Source organism: Tuber melanosporum (assembly GCF_000151645.1).
Source record: "Tuber melanosporum whole genome shotgun sequence assembly, scaffold_40, strain Mel28".
Taxonomy (NCBI): domain Eukaryota; kingdom Fungi; phylum Ascomycota; class Pezizomycetes; order Pezizales; family Tuberaceae; genus Tuber; species Tuber melanosporum.
In genome coordinates, this window is record NW_003299085.1 from 390508 (window position 1) to 410014 (window position 19507).

The following is a 19507-nucleotide window of genomic DNA, read 5'->3' on the forward strand; positions in this document are numbered from 1 at the left end:
TAGGAAGCTTAGATATCTTTTTATTAACCTCCTGAACTGTAATCTGCTCCCGTTCCTGCTGTAATACCTCCTTCAATTCACTTACACTTGTAACTTGCTCATGCTTCTGTCATGAACGTGGCTTGGCATGGAAAAAGGTTTTCACATGACTCATGATTATGAGTTATAGGTATGTTATTGTTTCACGCATATGACTCATTTGGGTCATATGACTTATTATGTTATGATTTGTTATATTTCGCACATAACTCGATTATGAGTTATGAGACATGTACCTGGCGAGTATGCCTTACGAGTGTGCCTTGCAGGTATGCCTTGCGCATATGATTTATGTTTCACACAGGACCTTACTATGAGGTCATGGGTTTTGTAACGTGTTCGCAAGGTGCTAATCACGTTATCGATAATAGATACGGCAGGTGGCCTGCTCTTCCAGAGAGGAGGCGAGAGCTGAGAACTAAAGGAGGCTTCGTGGGTGTACTGGGGAACAAAGAAGTAACCGTTCAACCAAGTATATTGAAATACTGTCTGTCGAAGTCTGCCTCTTCTATCGTAGAAACAGGCGGTCTTTAAATACACAAATCTGTTCATGTCTAGCATGAACGAAACTAATCAAAGGTATCAAGCGATATACTTTGGTAAAACTTCTTAAGTATCAAAGCGATACTTAAAACAAAACATAACCAAGTATCAAATGATACTTAAAACAAACCAAGTATTAAAGCGATACTTAAAACAAAACATAAAACAAAACCAAGTATCAAACGATACTTAAAACAAACCAAGTATCAAAGCGATACTTAAAACAAAACATAAAACAAAACCAATAACCGAGTACCCGTACCGGTTACAGGTTTTGAGTGTGTGACCACTTTGGTCATATAATTAGTTTGTTATGATTTGGTTTTGCACATGTGACCACTTTGGATCATATGACTACGGGTGGGAAGAACACTATATAAGGAGGCCGATGCGGCCGTGGAGGATAGGTTCTTTACACTTTATTCTAAGTACTTTTCCTACTTATTACTTTAACAAATATAAAATCCCTTTACGATCTTTATATTTATTGCAACATCTATATTTACACCAAAGAAAGCTCTTCACAAAGAAGAGTTAGAGAAAGCTTACGATAGGCATTCCCGATAGAAGACAAAGGTCTTGTACTATTGGTAATGTAGGCCGAGGCCTAATACTATCATAAGACTAAGGAAAGAAACAGAAGAAAGAGAGAAGTATTGTTCCCTGTCGCCAAGAACTAACCATCCAAGGAGGGATCGTTACAGCTTCCACCATATTTGTATTTATAACTTCATCAACTACTACAAATGCTCAATAGGGTTAAAATTGTGCAAATTGGGAGGTCAATCCATCTTCGGTATACCTGCTTTAACTCTTTCTAATGTAGTAAAGTTTGAGTAATAAGCAGGGGTGTTGTTTTCCATTAAAAGAAAATCAGGATTTTGACCTATACGCTTCTTACAAGTGGGCCAAAGCAGTGGCTAGTTAAGAGTAGTAACATGCCTTCATGAATCTACCCCACAAGGGTCACTTTCTCTCTTGAGTGCTTTCACCTTATACTTTTTTTCCTCTTTATGACTGAGTAGTTTTAATCTTAACTCCCGTTCTCTGAGCTTCAACCTTTGCCTCCCATAGTGCCTTCAACTCCTGCTCTTTTAATTGCCTTCACCTGGCGCTTAACCTCTAAGAAACATTCAACTGCTTCTCTTCTGCTGTGCAATTTGTATTGTAAGCTCTTATAGCCTCAATAGTAGTGACCTTTTCCTCCTCTATTTCTGGTTTTCACACCCAGAACAGTTCTTTCTAGTTCCAACCAATCATTCTCCAGTGCCTTACCATAGTCTCTCTCTTCTTCTTGACTCTAATACAATTATCATGCCACTGCTCGCCTTTCTCTCACCCTACTGTAGAGAGGCTATAAATACCACCAATTTCAATAGACATCTTGTTGGTAAAAGCATAATTGGCCTATTCAGTTTCCGGAAGCCAATTCATATGAGGCATACAATAATTCTAAGATTATCTATTAGCTATTCATTTAATTATACTAGTAGATAAATGAAATGTACTGACTGTATATTTGATGTCATTTTCTGCGCTTAAAATAAACTTAAAAACTTCCTGATAGGCATGTATGCTATGCTCAGCCAATGTTCTAAAAACTGTTGAATTACTTACATGAGTGAAGTCAGATTCTCGTCGTATATCCCTCAACCGTAAACATCATAAGACCAAGTTACTTTTTACAAATTTGAAAATGTTATCCTCATCAGACTCAGATAAAAGTTGTGTGTGACCCTGGCATAGAGCAGGGTTTAATACATTAGTCTTAATTAATTCAAGGAGAGAAAATTGTTAGTTATATTCTATATGAATAGGGAGTGTGTCACGAAAGTGGCTTAGCGAGGAAAGGATTTTCACATGATGCATAGTTATGAGTCACAGGTATGTTATTGTTTCACACATATGACTCTTTCAGGTCATATGATTGGTTATGTGTGGGATTTGTGACGCTTTCGCACATGGCTTAAATATGAGTCATAGGACATACATAGGGTGAGTGTGCCTTACGAGTGTACCTTGCGAGTATGTCTTGCGGGTAAGCCTTATGCATATGATTTATGTTTCGCACATATGACTCGGTCGAGTCATATGATTGGTTTATTGTGTTATGATTGGTTTATGAGTTTTTCGTACTTGACCTCGCTAGGAGGTCATGGGGTTTGAACATGTGACCAACATGGTCACATGATTAGTTTGTTATAATTTTGTTTCGCACATGTGACCACTATAGGTCACATGACTATGGGCGGAAGAACACTATATAAGGAGGCTGATGCGGCCAAGGAGAATAGGTTCTTTATGCTTTGTTCTAAGTACTTTTCCTACTTATTACTTTAACGAATATAAAACATCTTTACGATCTTTATCTTTATTGCAACGTTATTGTTACTCCAAGGAAGGTTCTTCACGAAGACGAGTTAGAGAAAGCTTACGATAGACGTTCCCAATAGAAGACAAAGGTCTTGCACTATTGGTAATGTAGGCAGAGGCCTAGAGCTATCGTCAGACAAAGGAAGAAAGAGATAGAAACGAGAAGTATCGTTCCCCATCGCCAATAACTAACTATCCAGAGAGGGATCGTTACAGAGTGAGAGTACTAGAGAAAGGGTTGCCTGAGGAAGTTGTATATAGGGAAGTAATATTATTGAGAGTTGTTTTGAGCCAAGCTGTACTGCTGATAGAGGCAGCACAGAGGGGAGTACTGCTAAAAGAGGTAGCATTAAAGGGAGTACTACTAGGAGAGGCAGCACTGAAGGGAGTGCAGCCAGAAAAGGTAGTATCAAAGATAGTACTGTCAGGAGATAGCAGTATTGATGGAAGTTCTGTCAGAAGAGACAGCATTGAAGGCAGTTCTGTCAGTGGAGACTGCACAGATAGAAGTACTATCAGAGGTAGTAGAGCCGAAGAGAGTACTGTCTGAAGAGGCAGCACAGAAGGAAGCTCCATTGGAGGTGGTATAGCTGAAGGTAGTACTGCCTGAAGAGGCAGCACTGAAGGAAGCTCTGCCGGAGGTAGTAAAGCTAAAGTGAGTGCTGTCTGAAGAGGCAGTACAGAAGAAAATACCGCCGAAGGTAGTGGAGTCAAAGGGAGTACTGTCTGAAGGGGCAGCACTAAAGGAAGTACCGCTAGAGGTGGTAGAGTTAAAGAGAATGCTGCCTGGGGAGGCAGCACAGAAGAAAGCTCTGCCGGATGTAGTAGAGCCAAAGAGTATGCTGCCTGAAGAGGCAGCACAAAAGGAAGTACCATCAGAGGTGGTAATTGCAAAGAGAGTACTGCTTCCAGAGGCAGTACAGAAAGAAGTGCCACAGGAGGAGGTGACACTAAAGGAAGTACTGCCAGAAGAGGTAGCACTGAAGACTGAGTTTGAAGCCGAGCTTCTCTCTGCATTAGAAAGTGCATGCTTCCAGATATCACTGGCAGTGAATTTTGAAACCCCAGTAACTGCTTGAATTTGCCAGAAGCTTATAAGAATATGCAGACAATAATAGGCGATAATCACAGCATGCCGCCATGGGGTAATCTCCTTTTCTAATTATTATAAATTAGCCTATCATATATCTCTACTAGTACATAAGTTCTCTTACCTCACTTCTGATTTGCAGTTGGATGGATCGGGCTCATGGTTGGATAAGACTGTTGTGATACAGGTATTCGTCAACTCAGAATGGATTTACCCTATTTACTCAAAAGTCTTGGCACCAGATTCTCTTGGCACCAAGGTGTCCGAATACTTTTGAAATTTGTTAGTACAGTAGCAGCCGCATAATTTAGCCAGTCCCAGCTCAACTGCATAAGAGGTGGTACAACTTACGGAGGCTGGAAGCATTACTCGAGTGATAAGATGTGATTATATACGCTAGATAATCTACCTAATTTAAGGAGGAGAGCGCCCAACATATTGGCGTTTTTCCACTGTCCAGTTGAAAATGTGTAATACCATAATTTCGTATATAAATTCCACATCTATCACTAACCACTACCGTACGTTACATCTGACGAGCTCGTTATCGTCGTAGTTGAAAAAACGGACCGTACGCCGAATAAACAAGCAGTAGAACTATTAATAGGCAAAAAAGACGGGAGAGGGGGACGCCAACAAAGAAAGAAACAGTCGTAAGATCTCCCGTCGAAATTACTGTTGTTGAAACACCGACTCGTTTCCAAAAAAAAAAAAATCAACGCGAACATAGCGAACTAAGATCGAGAACACAAGGAAGAAAAGAAGGGACAGGGAACATAGATCAGGCTTTTTGTTCATAATGTCATCACCGGCCGCTAGGATTTCTGGGGTATAGTCATTCCTGGGACCACCTTTGCTCACGCGGTGTGCTAACCGCCCTTTCTTCGAACGTCTCCTTCCAGGCCCAATATTCAGCCAAGCGGACATTCGCATAAGAAGCATAGTCAAAATCGATTTGGCTGATGGTGGCTTGGATGAGTGCCCAAACGCCCCTGTGATTTCTCAGTTCAGTGTTCATCACATCCACAATTAATTATCGAATGTCCTACCAGTAGAAGCCCGGGATACCTCTAAATAGTTCAACTTCATTCATGAGATCATCAATCTGACCTGCGCTAATGGTTGCTGCTGTTGCACCTGAGCGGTGCAGCTCAAAGCTACTGAGGTATGTACTAATAAACTCGCGGCGGACAGACCGTGTAGGCAAGCGGCTATAATCACACTCAAATCCACCCCATTCTGAAAAGTGGTTTGCGAGTTCGAAGGCACGCTCGCAGGGAGTAGAGTACCTAAAAGTATTGGTTCATTAGGGTGTTGCCTGGTATTGGGTAAGGGATGGAATACTCACTCGTAATCGATAAAGTGGACTTCCCGGACTACATCATGGGAACCTGAGAGCCCACCTTCTTGGGGGGGTATAATAACATTGCCGCTGAGTAGATCGCAGTGACCCATAACTAAGCCAACACCCCCGTCTAGTCCTTTCAAGCCATACCCACCCTCATCAATGCTGGTAAGTAGCTTCTCATACTCCTCTTGCAAGGATTCCTTCCTAGCCTTCTCCTCATCTGTATCGCTAGGAATCGCAGAAATCCATTTCTGAAGAACGGTCCACAACGTGACATCAGGCTCACCGGAAGAGGCGGAGGATGAGGACGCAGGAGACGGTGGAGGCGTAGTACTTGTAGGAAGTACACCATGCCATTCCCCCAAGCGTGTTGCAACGGCTCTCGAGATGGCAGGATCCGCTAGCTCCTGAACAGAGCAAACACGCCCAGGCACGTAACGATAGAGAAGACCGTTGGCGAACCGAGCGAGAAGTTCGGGTGCAAGGTTGAAGCGAGAGAGTAAAAGATGGGAAGCACATTCGCCTAAGTGAACATAAGTCAGTGTCTAAACCCTGGTTGCTGTTTCCGGAGCTGGGAGACCAACGTTCACGGTCAATTAGAATACCTGTATCCCTTCCATAGGCACGCAAGAGAACAGATTCGCCGTCTTCAATTCTTCTAACTTCGGACGAGGAAATTCCTTGGGGCGGGTTATGAATGCATTTGAGAAGCTGGGTAGAAATGGTCAGCACTAGAATTTACCAACGACTCGAGGGATGAGCAACTCAAGCTGCACTGAAACCTGCGGGGAGCTAGGAATGGGGGGTGGTGCACCACGAAATCCCACATTCCTGGTTAGAGAAGGGATAGGTAGTTGTAGGGCCCTAAGACCACTATGATAGTACCCCAAAAGGGAATGAACTGGGGAGGGGGGGGAGAGATCAAAGGTACCCACAGTATTCGTAATTCCGTCAGTAAATCTCACGAACTTCAAACCACGGCCTCCTCTTTCTGGAGCCCACTCTGGGAAAAGAGTATATATTAGCTGTGAGGCGGAGGTTTGAGAATTCGCTACACTGTATGATAGCGGGATGTTCGGCAGCTCGTCTATTTTCGAGGCGGTAATTATAGATGATGGCTTGGTAGACATGCTCAAAGTGATGATAGTAGGCTGATTTGAGAGCACGTTGTGGGGCAATTCGCACGGAAGGACTAACAGAAGAGTGTAAGGGGGGCGGGGGAGGTTCTATGGTAAGGTTTGCAGCACGGTGTGCCCCAGAAATTGATGCGAGGGATTGAAATCCGGATAGTAATGGTGGAGATGGTAGTGGCAGGTCGAGCGACGCTGGAGTAATAGGCCCAGCGAAGATAGGAAAGGAAGGGGGGAGGATGGGGGAGAAGGGGGAGAAGGGGAGAAGGGGAGAAGGGGAGAAGGGGAGAAGGGGAGAAGGGGAGAAGAGAAGGAGAGGGAAGGCATGGAAAGGTAGAGGAATGATGGGGGAAGAACACAGTGTCTCGTGCTTGCCCTCTGGGGTGTCCTGAACGACATGCGCCCCCTCCCGCCAATACTCGAGTATCAGAGTGTGCCGTGGTTTTGTTGACGCTATGGTTAGCGTTGGGTGGTAGATAGATCCTGGAGATTAGAGATCCCTGATGCCAATGTGCTTTTTCGCTCGTCTTTTCCTATCAAACTCGAGTATGTATCTATCGACGTGCAGTAGCGAGGCTCAACAACTTTTTTTTCAGTGGCTTCTTCGGTCCTGCAGATTGACTACCGGGCAACCATTCAGATCTCAGCTTCACAGATGTTTTTTTTCCCTCTTTCGCCATCCGAGTATCATAACCTTGGCACGGTTTGGTGTCACAAGCACAAGCCGAAAGAAAATTCAAAACAAATTTATATCGGGGATCCAGAGACCATGAATCCCATAATTGTACTTGTACTGTGGGAGAACCGGCACACCGTATCACTGTACCCTACAGTATCGCCCATTGCACATTCTTTGTTCCACGGCATCAGAGCCGGTACAGAGACTACGGTGTCGCACGGAGTATGATACTTTAGTCCATTTGGTATAAGTTATCATCTCTCCAAAGGACAGAGTGCGAATTCCACCGTGGACACACCTGCGCCTCATCGTACTGAGAGGTACCGCTGACCGTGGTGTACTTCATCCCGCGAGTCATGAGAAATGTTTGTCCTTCCTTACAAACCTATGAGAGCTATCACATCACACTCCTCGTAGGTCGCATTATCATCTCATGAGTGTTTCTTTGGAACCACACGGCACCATTTGACCCTGGAGGCGAAAAAGGCGCAAGTGCGGTACCTCTGAAGGAAATTCTTTGCAATTGCAGATATGATAGATATGATCCGAGGAGAACTTGTACGAGTACAACTGATCTGTGGACTTGTGAGAGAGCCAAACAGCACCCCTTCCTCGGCATGACATGCCTCACCTCAGCTGCACAAGAACTTGGTAAAGAAAAGAAAAGAAAAGGGAGAAATCGATGACCATCTCTCGGCCCTCCCGGCTTTTGTTTCCCTACTGCCTTATTTCCCCGCACTACTGCACTACCGAGTCCCTATTCTGCTAACACTCACACGACCACCGGCATCCTCCGTGCTTCGCAATCGAATACGCAAATGGCTATCATAAGGATAGGAAACAGTTTGTGATCCAAAAAGGGAAAAAGAAAAACCGAGAATTTGTCCTCATCATGCTACGATACACCGGCAGATAAACAAAATTTCCGTCGGGCTTAAGGTCTGGAGTTGGGATACCGTGGGCCAGGGGGGATCCCTTGAGGGCAATCCCGTCGGCATTTATCGTCCTACTTCATACTAATTGAACCGGGGAAGGGGGCAGTATCTGTTATCGTGGGTTTTCGCCAGCGCTATCGGTTATGGACTTTGTGTGGCTGTCTAGATAGGTTACGTATCGGTAAGTAGGTTTCCTCATGAAGCTTACACTTACAAAGGTCACGAGTATCATACCTGTAATAAACAGTCCTCGAGACTACTCGAGTATGCCGCCGTCACATAAATACAGTACTTCTCGCTGAGTCTCCGGCACTCGATGCGTCCCAGATGCGGCCTCACCGCTATCTCCTTCAATATCATACTGCTACGTACAGGTGCGGCCCGGCAGCCAAGCATGAAACAAACTTGGGCAGCTTCGGTATCCCTCAAGCCGCCCTAAAACGGCACCACAACTTATCCCGATGGAAGAAGAAATCTGACCCCCTTCTACCAATATTCCTGTTGGTAGACGGGACTGTTTGATTATTACATCGCTGGGGTTGGAAAATTTTCACTATTGTGCCTTCTGTCGCGGGAATTCTCTGTCACAAAAGATCACCCGCTGAAGAAATTCCTGCCAAGAATGCCAAAAATGCAAATTTTTGGGCAGCCCTTGTCTGCCTGTACAAGTACTCGTATGGTACTGTCCAAGTACGAGCACAGTGCATTTAAGCAGATACGGTAGTGTGGGAACGGAGCTGAACGAGAGGCCACGAGTACTGGTAGCGTTTCCTAATCAACTTGGTCATCGAGGATTCGGGTGCAATATGTGCGCGCTGATCAACGTTGTGGGAGCAATACTTGGGTATCATAGGGTACTCGCGTAGTGTATTGTCTTGCATGATGGACGGGGCTAGGGCATGGGATCACTGGCGGTTGGGTGATTGCGGTGTGCCGTATCGTGCGTGTAGGGTGCTCCCGCCGCGCCGATCCCGTTCCACTGAGCACGAAGCCTGCCGCTGATTGTGGAGCTGGGGAGAGGATTGAGTTTAAGGATGTCGGTAGATCGGTGGCCTTACGAGGGGGTGCAGCTTCGGAGTTTTTGCTCCGCATGCTAGTAGAGTGCCCACGGTCAGAAGGGTATCACTATAAAAATGTAGAAAAATCCCGCCTCAAGTAGGGGATACGGCTTGGGCATCAAGGAGCCGATATCTGGGCTTACTATTGACTCCTGAATAGCACTGCAGTGTCCAGATATACTGTATACTGCACAGTATTGGTGGCTCAATTGTTGCTCATAAATAAAGCTAGAAAATATTGAGGCAGCAATCAAATTTAACCAACTTATTTCCTTTGGCCACCAAGCGTGATGGCATAAATAGAGGACTCTATAGGGACCTAGTGCTCAAGTGGTTATAGCATCATATCAGCCTGAGTAGGATGAGTTTAGCCAATGGGATTTCCAGTGGGATCTGCCGGAGTGGGATCTAGTGAGGGTTAATCACATGCTGACTTATCACCACAGTGAATGAGATCCCGAGCAGACCTCCAGTGTATATATGATAGGAGGGTATCTTTCTTCTGAACTGAGGTGAGTTGGTTGGCTGAATTACCAGAGGGTGCCCGTCCCTCCCCCTCGAAGGCCCCACAGGGAACTGCTGCGATGTAACACACCCTTCTCCATGATGACATCGCTGTGAGGTTTTGCTGTTTGTATTCCCTCTCCCCTTTCTTGCCCTGACCACCGACTAAGTCTTGGGGTCAAGACCATCAAGAGGCAATTGGTCTAATCACAACCAATCACTCGAATTTTTGAAACTAATGATACTAAGGGTGGGCCAATGGCCAATGCAACGGCCCATTTCCCCCTTGATTGGAGGAGAACTCACCATACTTATCACAGTATTTGTGGCAGATAATTTTTCTTTTTCGGTTGGCCATGCATACGATTGCGCCGGTGCTCGTGCTAAAGTTTGATTCGCGATTAGAATATCACAACCGAATCGGGCCTCACATTACCCAATCTAGCCTACACCACACCCCGCCATAAATACCCGTCCAACAGAGTGGTATTACCCTCCATCATCAAGCCCCTCAGGATGGTTCACATAAAAGAAGTCGAGGATCAATACTCTAGCGAGCAGCGGCCGGGCCTAAACTACGCCTACGATGATTACGACTACCTGCATTCACCCACCCCTTCGAGTGTGGGTTCCGACGGGGAAGACGGGGACGAGGATGATGGCTGCGATGAGTCGCTATACGATCGTATCGTTGCTTTGAAAGAGATGATACCGGTTCATCAACGGGCGCGAATTGCGAATGTTTTTGGGAAGGCCCATATGGTTCTTAGTGGGGGGTTGAAGTTTGGTGGGAGCGTGCTTTGGGTCGTGGGGACTAGTGCTCTTGTGCTTGGGGTGCCGTTTGCTGTCGCTATTGGGGAAGAGCAACAGCTTGATATGGGGAGGGATGGGGCAGCTATGCGGAGTGCGACCGAGGTGAGGCTCTTTCTGATTGTTTTCGAAGTTTAACTGACAGTCGTTAGTCACTTACGCCCGGTGCCGAAGATTCGATTATACCTAAGAAGGAGCGGTAGCTGTTGGGTGGTTGAGGGGTGATGTATCTTGGAGTTTTAGGGTTAGACTGAATATAGCTTTTGGAATGGATGTTTAGGATATTGGCACAACCGTGGTGGGCATGTCTTTTGCTCCCGATTTGCCTTTGATAATTTTATTCTGAGCATGTGGTTCTGTTGGAGGGTATGATATGGTTTTGGGAGATCTAGTGGGGATGTCCACTCGGGCATGATGTCATCTAGTGGCATACCGGTAGTACTCGTATAAAGGATGGGCAATTCTCCCGGGTTAGAAGCCTTCCTATCTAGGAAGGTCAGAGCGTGGTTCAAGACCGCAAACACTGGCGAAAAAAATCTCACGATTCTACCTGGCGCACCGAACTTGGAGCTTCTCAAGTGTACTCGTACTGGGGGGTCCTCCTCGTGGGATAAAGCACAATGGTTGGCGCCCTGCTGCTATCACGCAAGTACATATCATACCGTATATCGCATCATTCTGCTCCGAAGCGGGAGAAGCCCAAGACACTCGATCAGTAAAGCAGGGAATACGGTACAGTACTAGTTGGATCTTGGTTTTGTTAGTTTGAGATTGGGAAGATAAACGAAGGTCCTGTTCTTAGAACAAAACTCCCTTTGATGGGTGTCTACTTGTATTAGTTTTAGATTAGCTTATTTCCCTTGTTTTACGGGAAGTTTGTTGCTTGAGGCTTTAAATTTATCTTCTCTTGTGGTCCTTTCCGGACGCAACTGTTGTATCATAATAATATTATGATAATAATATTATTATCATACTCCCTGGGAGTGCTTAGTCATATGTAAAAATCAATTCCCAACCTCGCCTGCTTCATTTCGTGCCCAGAGCACCAAGACAATTCGCCCACCAGCCATACAGCCACAGCCACACAACCCCCACCAGATAAACGGGCGACAACAACCCTACCCAGCAAAAAAAACCATCACCCCACCAACAATCAACTGTCCCGCAAGCTCTGCGAGCAAACAGGTCAGCAAGTAAGAATCGATAAACGAGACCAGAATGCCAGCACTTGCATCCCTCCTGAAATTCACCGGGGTTTTTTCCCTAGGAATCCTCTCGGTAACCCTTCCCCCCCCCTTCCCCTTCGAGAACTGACCCTCCGATCTCTATAGGGCGTCCACCTAAATTTCTCCACTGCAACCCTTGACGCAATCCTCTCCCTCCCTTCCGCTAGCACTGCGCAACGCGCCTTCTCCATCTCTCTGGGAAAACAAAGACAAGTTGTTCGGCCATTAGAGATCGCCGCAACAGCCTCGCTCTTCACGGCCTTCCTCTTCGGCGGGCGCAGGGGACGACACGGATACCTCATTTTTACGGGATTGATGCCCGTTCTTGGCGTCGCGCTAGAGAAGAGTCGCATGGTGGGCGTGGAGGTTGGCGTCGTTAATGTGCAGACTCGGAAGAAGAGAGGCGGTGAAAGTGTGGATGTTAATGGAGAAGTGGTGAAGGGTGGGATGGAGGCTTGGAGGGTTTGGGGCCTTGTCAGGGGGGGTTTGGTAGCTTTTGGGTTTGCCATGGGGGTTGTGGGGATTTGGGGGGATGGGGCTTAGGTTTATATTATAGTATTCTTATGGGGGTTGGTTGGCTGGTTGGAGGAATCGGTTGGGTGGAGGGTGGGAGTGGGGGTGTATCATATGATTGGGGATTCTCTGCTCAGCTTTTTTCCCTGTTTCTTAAGGAGGGTTTGGAGCGTACATAAGGCTTTTTCTTTGTCTGACAGTTATCCTTTTCGCGCGTTGATAGGGTCGGAGGTGAGGATATTCGGGGGTTTGGTATCGTACACACAATTGCGCTTTCGAAGTTGGGGGTTGGGGTATGGGGTGCTGTGTGATATCTGGTGACGTTCTATATTGGGTGATGCCTGTCTTCACATACTGACGGCGGTTTTTTGAGTCCTGAGTACTGACTTTTGGGGAATCTTCTGAGGAAATAAAATTTTTGTGGTATTCATAATTTAATGTATTCTGTGGATCCAAACACAAACTCCAATCATCCGCGATGCATCAAAGGATAGGAAAACACCAGCCCAAAGTCTATAAAACCCGATGCAATGAGCAAAGCCGCTTTGCCGACGACGCTAGAGTCTACTATGAGCAGTACTCAACCCTATCATTCCTCCTTCCCCAACGCAGCCGTCGCCTTCTCCCTTAACTCTCTGGTGCCCTTAACCCCCTCCCATTTCCCTAGCATACCCTCCAGCACACCAAAAACCCTCTCTGCTTCATCTCTCTTCCCCTCCTTCACCAGCTCCTCAATCCTGCCTGGACATGCCAGGGCCCAGAGGACAGCATCTTTCTTCCTCTTGTTAGAAGTAGGGATCTTCGGTGTGACCGGCGAAGGCGGGATATTCTCCACCAGCGAAGCAGACACCTGCGCGATATGAGATATTGCAGGGCCGAGGGTGGAGGTAGTCGGCGCGAGGGGCTCCATATTAGCTCTCATTTTCCGAATAGTGTCTGTTGCAGTTATCAATTTACTGTAGTTGTCGTAAACGAGTGCTTTTCGCTCGCCGTCGAAGCCGCGGATTTCTATCCCCTCCCAATTCATTAATCAACCTTGCTAGAGGGAAATGAAGAGGGAGACTAACCATTAACAAGCTCATTCTCCCTCCTCAACAACTCCTTCAACTCGGCCTCTGCGATAAACTTCTCGACATAAGCCGCTGCATCAAACCCTTCGCGGTCGATCTCGCAGAGTTTCTCTTCCACCTGTTTCTTTTCAGGGCTTTCTTCTGGTAGCGAGGAGTCCTGCCCAAGCCCGTAGAACTGCCGGAGCGCGGAGCGGTTGCGTCGGGGCTTGGGGCTGTGCGGGTTTAGTGATTGCTGGGGGAGCACGTCTAGGGAGACGCGCCGCGAGGAGGAGCGGGAGTCCGGGGATGGGAGACGTGGGGAGGCGACGTGGGTGGAGTCTACCGAGATGGCGGGGGTGGGAGGGATGGACATTATGTTTTTGTGGTGGGGGGATTGGTTGGTTCGGGGTTATGGAGCCTCGGGAGTTGATAATTAGAGGCTGGAGCTTTCGCCAGTTCGAGCATTGAGGGTTGAGAGGTCACGTGGTGGTCGCGTTGATACATTTGAAGGTTTCAGCTTGAAGCTTTTCCCTTTTCTCTCCTTCAACCCATCACATCGTTATGGCGTCCACCTTTGAGATCCCAACCATCACGCCAGTAGGGCCCTCTCCTATTTTGAATGTTACAAACAAACTAACGTACTTCAGCAAGATCTTAGTAACTTTCACAAAGTCCATCTATCGTCAGATCTCCACGAGCACTTTACGCATACCTTCCTCCAACCTCAACCCCAAGCCCCAGAAAGCCAGCCTGAACATGGACCCGAACACCCTCCCGAAGACTATGTAGAGGAAGAAGACGACCTCGGCTACTACCCCGATGGCACAAAACGCACCCTGACTTCCGCCCAAGTCGCCATGTTTCGTTTTTCGGAAGTCCAATCCCTCTTAAGTGGCCTTCCCTCCCCTCTCCTTGCAACGTTCTTTGCTGACACGGTCTAGAGAGACGCCGCCGTGCGGCTGCTAAGAAGCAAGCCGCCAAAGACCGCCGCTCCCAACGCGACGAGGAAGCTCAGTCCATGGACGGGGACCCACCAATGCCAATATCGACCGGAGCGGAAGAAGAGGGTGAAGTCACGGAACTCGACCGTATGAAGTCCCGTCTTCAAGCAGCAGTGTGGGCATCTTCGCATGGGTGGGATGATCAGGTTACTGAAGAGCGGGCTGTTCCCAGGGTCATTGAGACAGTGGATGTTGGGACCGGAAAGAATTTTTTGTGGCCGGCCATTGAGAGGGGTGATTGGTAGGTTTGCTTTTTCTTTCTCTTACATTCGTGGAGGAGGGAAGGGGGAAAGGAAAGGTCTTTAATGATGAGACATTTGCATCGTCATCCTTAGACGGAGTTTGAGGCTTTGCGCTTGAACGAAGACGAGATATGCAGTCTTATGTGTTTTCTGAAGAAACCTGTGGGGGTTTGAGTTTTTACGTCGGGGTGTGGTGAGGGGTTGGTTGTTTTCGTGATACTGATGGCTGGTTCGCTTCATAGATATGAGAAAAAGCTGAAGGGGGATAGGTATGTAGGAAACAAGCACTATGCACCGGTTTTTTTCATTGTGAGGGATTTGTTTGGTTAAGTATCTCCTGCTCATGAGTGAGCAGTTGTGAAGTGAAGTGAAAAGGTCCCAGCCTGGACTGGTAATAATGCTAGAATAATCTCACCATCTGTAGTATGCCTCCAACCTCGAACGAATTCCCATCCCTTCTGACATATTCACCCCAACTCCTAGCTTCCACAACCCCAGGCGTCTCTAAGAGGTAGTGGTGCTCCCGTACAGTTCTGATTTACTAAGTTGCTCTCCCTCTTCTCTACCCTCGGACCCAGTGGTGCTGTACTCAGCTGGGGCTTCCGGCACGGTGCTAGAGACGCACTGGAGCCTACGGGAGAGTATGGTATACTCTACTAATTCTAGGGCGATAAGGGAAGAATCGCAGGAGGGGATGACTGAGTGCTAGTCAAGCCGATGGGGTTGTGCTGAAAGCTATGTGCATCTAGGGTTGAACGCGAAAGATTTTGGCGAAGCTTGTATTTTCAGGACCCAAAATCTTCCTGGTGGCTGTAACCCCTGGACCCCATAACAGCATCACTGCAACCCGTGAGAGAGAGGCGTTTGGCGAAAGGTTGTCTCTGGGGCACGATGGTTGGCGCACGGATTTTATTTATTTCTGGGCCTTTGTCCTTATGCGCCGTCGTGCTGACAATACCGTCTTTGAGGGGAACTATGGGTATGGTCACTATTCTTTTAGCAAGGTGTTTCTCGACCTCACCCAATAAGTGGTCGTCCGCTCAAGAATGTTCGGGTGCATGGGGCCCTTTGGAGAAGGAGTCCTGTGATTTAGGAGGCTTGGTCGCTTACACGTCTTGAGCGTCAACGCATATGAGGGCGCTGTGCAATGACAGGGTGTCGTATAAGATCTTCACCATTTTGGAAATTACAGCTATCGGCCATTTGGACTTTTTTGCCTTTCGAAGGCCTAAACTATGGGCTCCGGAATTTTGCTTAAGCCGCTAACAACCTGCTTTAGAAGAGCACCTAACATAATCGCAGGGGATTGCTCTTCCGCGTGGCGGGGTCGAAGTAGAAGCCAGCAACCGCAATATTTTGCCCCCCGGCCTCATAACACAAGTTGTCTATCGCTTTCCTACCGGGAAGCCCCAGGAAGTGGTGGAATGGGCTATAGTAGCCATCGGGGTCGTTTTGCCAGGAGGTGGACGCTAAACTGCTAAAGAGAAGTGCTTTCAAGCCACCTCTGTTCAGGCACTATTGCTGAACAAAGTTCGAAAGTCCCCCACGACAAAATCACCCAAATGGGAGTTTTTGGGAAGTTTTTCTGTTATTCAGCAAGAGTGTGGAGTATGGTGCCTTCACCCTATGGCACTAAGCCAAAGGGTGCTCTTTCCACGGGGAGGATGTATCGAAAAAGGCCCCACCCGTTGGGAGCAAGAGATTGCAAAGGGCAGCACGCAAAAATAAGGGGAAGAAATCGTGCATTTCGGACTTGTGATATTTTTATTTAGGGCCTCTTCGGCATGTACCGAACATCATATTTTTGAAAATAGCATATTTCCTGATGCTCAAAGCAAGTACATCAAAAGAAAGAAAGAAAATTCATACTGTAGTCTTATAGTAGGTAAGTTGCTCCTCTAATTATTATATGTAAAGGAAAAGAGGTCTCGATGTTGAGAAGAAAGGAAAATTGTGATGCATAATATTTCACCCAATGCCCCGCCGTATTTTACAATGCCACTATTTTCCCTGCTTCTCAACCTGTGGGCCTTGTGTTGCTTTTTATTCCCACAGAATAAGGGGGCAGCATCTGCTATATCACTATTAGATTAGGTTTTTCTTTGGAGTTGGCTTGCTTTCAGTATTAGGAAATATGTTATTTTCAGGAGTATCATAAAAAAATATGGTGACATGCCGGGCAGGCCCTTATTTATTTAGGAGTCAGTTTCTTGGGGATCTATCGAGTTTCGGTAATGTAGGGGTACCAATTTTTGGTGATCTCTAGCCTTAGTCTCCTTACCAGATGTCCCTACTGCTAGCCATGAAACCTAGAGATTCCGGGGGGTAACCGGCCACCAGGGTAATCTAACTCCACCAATGCCTGCAGAATACACCCCCGGCGAGGGGTAAGTGCTCAGTGTGATATGGACAATGATGGAACCGTTCGTCTTGTTCCCTTCACTAAGCATTACTTCCTTTTCCCTTGAGTCCCTTGATATCGATCCATTTGAGGTCTGCCTTTAGCCTAGTTGCGTCAGGGCATTGACACCTGGTGTATTGGTATCGTATGATACACAAAGGAACACTTGTAATGTGCTGGGCTTGACTTGAGCTGGGCGAGCTATGATAGCAGGATTTGTTAGGTGATGCGGGAGTTGGGTTCTGAGCATTAGGGTAGCTGGTAAATCGCTAGTATGATACTAGTATGATAGCAGAATGGCACAGGTGCGCTTGCTTTGCTGGGCATGGTGCTGGGTTCTTTGACATGCAAATTTAATGTCAAGATTCGTGTCATCCAAAATCTACACCGGACGTTACCATTTTTTAAATGATTATATACCATCACCACACTAAAATATTAATTCAAAATAACCTTTAGATTGTTGGGATACTAAGGAGAATAATGTGGGTTTTTTTTTGATTATTTTTTGAGGTGACTGGAGGCCTTAGTAGTGAGATACGATCGATTGGAAAGCTGCAGCCCTGTATAGGTTTTTGATGGCACGAATCATACGATTCTCAAAACACATATCATACCGGTACTCCAGTCACATGTCGAGCACTATGGATGCTTCTTCACTCCCCCAACTGTATATGATACCATAGACAACTGTTGGAACCTGCCACCTCAAACGCCCCCATAACTCCGGACAAATGCCTTTTTGTCCACCAATACTAATACAGAACAGAGCTTTTGGCACCTGGGGTTTAACAAAATAGATAAAAAGTGGAGCGGCAGGGGTGAGAGCGGGATCGTGAATAATCTTCCGAGTTCCCAACAACTCTGGAACCAAACGGGACTCTAATAAACCCTAGCGAATCAAGTATGATAAACGAAAAGAAAATGCGGGAAATGACAGGAGCCTGGTGGGGCCATAGAGAAAGCGGATGAAAGCATCACCATTCCAAACAATCCACAGCTATCTCGGAAACTAAGCCCTGAACCTGGCAGTTCCCTATGTAGAATGACATATGATAGGATGACATAACAACAAACCAAGGCGATGCCCCGGTGTCGGATACCTGATAGCGGTAGGGATGAGGAACGCACAACATTGACACCTTATGCTAAATGGAATGGGATGTGAAAGTAACACTCCATGACTGTCTGCTCTATGGATGATCCAACAGGATTTGCGGCAGACCCGGGGGAAATCCCTCCAGAGAACTTGAGCCAAGTTTCTCCTCCGGACACGCTTGATTTTCTAAGGCTCGGTCCACGGTCCTGAGCTCCGGGATTACTATGCTTGGGATAGGGAATAAGGATTTGAATTTCAGAAGGCCGAGCTTGCTGGTACGAAGGTTAGTAGTGGGTCACCATTTTTAAACTTGCCTGTGCCGGATCCATGATATACATTCTTTGATATTCTCAATGTTCTTGAAGCAAGCGTATGGCAAGGTAGAATGAAGATGGGTAATATTTAAACGGAATAAGGTGTTAGGGCTATGCACCATCACATCCGTATTATTATTTTGGGGGGAAGGGTTTTCCTTTGGCAATGAGCCCAGAAACCAGCTTTGGGCACTTGCCTATCATAGGTGGATGAATTCAGATTAGGGTAAGAGGATATCGGAGCCCTATCACAAGGAAGGTAAAGATCATATGATATCACTCGAGAGGAGAGAGAACCTGAATGGTAAGTCTGCTTACATAGAACTCTGTATTCCACTGTATTTGTTGGGAAAGATATCATTGCGGCTGTTCATCTAGTACTATTTTTGAAATCTGCAGTTTCTGGTTATTCAAACCGGGCTTTTCACGGACAACGGGGCCTATCATACCCCCATTAAAACCTCCAATGCGCTTATCTTGCCCTACCAGGCATGGCGACCCATCTGAGGGGCGTAGGTCTGAAAGGGGAGCTGAGTGCGCAGTGGTGGAAATACTCTGCTCAATATTGGGTGGTCGTATGCGTCTTCCTTTGAACCCCTTAACTGGTGGATGTTTGGCTTCTGTTCTGCTTCCTACTGTGCTGCCTGGCTGGAAGCATGTGTGATAAGGGACTGATAGCTGGGGCCACTTGAAGGGCTTGGCTAGCGTGTTTTATATCCGAGGTGATAGGTGCTGCTTAATTAACCTTTACTAATTGAGGAGCTGTTAAACTTGTCAACGTGGTCGTGTGTTTCTGACGGACATCCAAAGACCGTAACATAAGCCCCTAACACGGGTGGGTGGGTGGTAAGGTAAATATGATACCAAAGCATTTTCTGTTTATCACAGCCTGCACAGGGAATTATGTCCCACTTTCAGGTCAGTAGTCCTGAGGACAGTGCCTATGAAGCAGAGTGATTTGCCTAGGGCGATTGTATGGCATGCGAGTAATATCATATCGATGGTTCACGATTTAGTGAGATGAGGTATGATAATAATATTATTATGATATGATACGGTGCTTTAGATTAGGGATTTAGGGTATGACACAATACTGGAAAATGACACCCCCCCACTACAAAGTTTGATGCTAGGTGATGATGTCTTTGTTTCC

At 46.6% G+C, this 19507-nt stretch overlaps 3 protein-coding genes; 1 reads left to right on the forward strand and 2 right to left on the reverse strand.

Annotated features, from left to right (window-relative positions):
• Window positions 1-4514: 4514 nt before the first annotated feature.
• Window positions 4515-7123, reverse strand: GSTUM_00007959001 (uncharacterized protein). XM_002839761.2 has 5 exons: window positions 6329-7123; window positions 5978-6104; window positions 5394-5916; window positions 5095-5334; window positions 4515-5037 (listed from the first exon to the last, which is right to left on the reverse strand). Exons 1-5 carry the CDS (start codon window positions 6521-6523, stop codon window positions 4881-4883), a joined length of 1242 nt encoding a protein of 413 aa, XP_002839807.1. The 5' UTR covers window positions 6524-7123; the 3' UTR covers window positions 4515-4880.
• A 4527-nt stretch (window positions 7124-11650) lies between these two features.
• On the forward strand, window positions 11651-12542 carry GSTUM_00007960001 (uncharacterized protein). XM_002839762.2 has 2 exons: window positions 11651-11787; window positions 11841-12542. The coding sequence occupies exons 1-2, from the start codon at window positions 11728-11730 to the stop codon at window positions 12276-12278; spliced, it is 498 nt and encodes a 165-aa protein (XP_002839808.1). The 5' UTR covers window positions 11651-11727; the 3' UTR covers window positions 12279-12542.
• A 295-nt stretch (window positions 12543-12837) lies between these two features.
• GSTUM_00007961001 (uncharacterized protein) lies at window positions 12838-13670 on the reverse strand (the record flags this gene model as incomplete). The annotated part of the gene is made up of 2 exons (XM_002839763.1): window positions 12838-13256; window positions 13316-13670. 2 exons carry the CDS (start codon window positions 13668-13670, stop codon window positions 12838-12840), a joined length of 774 nt encoding a protein of 257 aa, XP_002839809.1.
• Window positions 13671-19507: the final 5837 nt, after the last annotated feature.

Coding starts and splice junctions, on each gene's coding strand:
- GSTUM_00007959001 (XM_002839761.2), bottom strand. CDS start 6,523: ATGTCTACCAAGCCATCATCTATAATTACCGCCTCGAAAATAGACGAG. Junction 6,105..6,328: donor CTGACGGAATTACGAATACT/GTGGGTACCTTT, acceptor ATTTCTACCCAG/CTTCTCAAATGCATTCATAA. Junction 5,038..5,094: donor GGTATCCCGGGCTTCTACTG/GTAGGACATTCG, acceptor GAGAAATCACAG/GGGCGTTTGGGCACTCATCC.
- GSTUM_00007960001 (XM_002839762.2), top strand. CDS start 11,728: ATGCCAGCACTTGCATCCCTCCTGAAATTCACCGGGGTTTTTTCCCTA. Junction 11,788..11,840: donor TTTCCCTAGGAATCCTCTCG/GTAACCCTTCCC, acceptor CGATCTCTATAG/GGCGTCCACCTAAATTTCTC.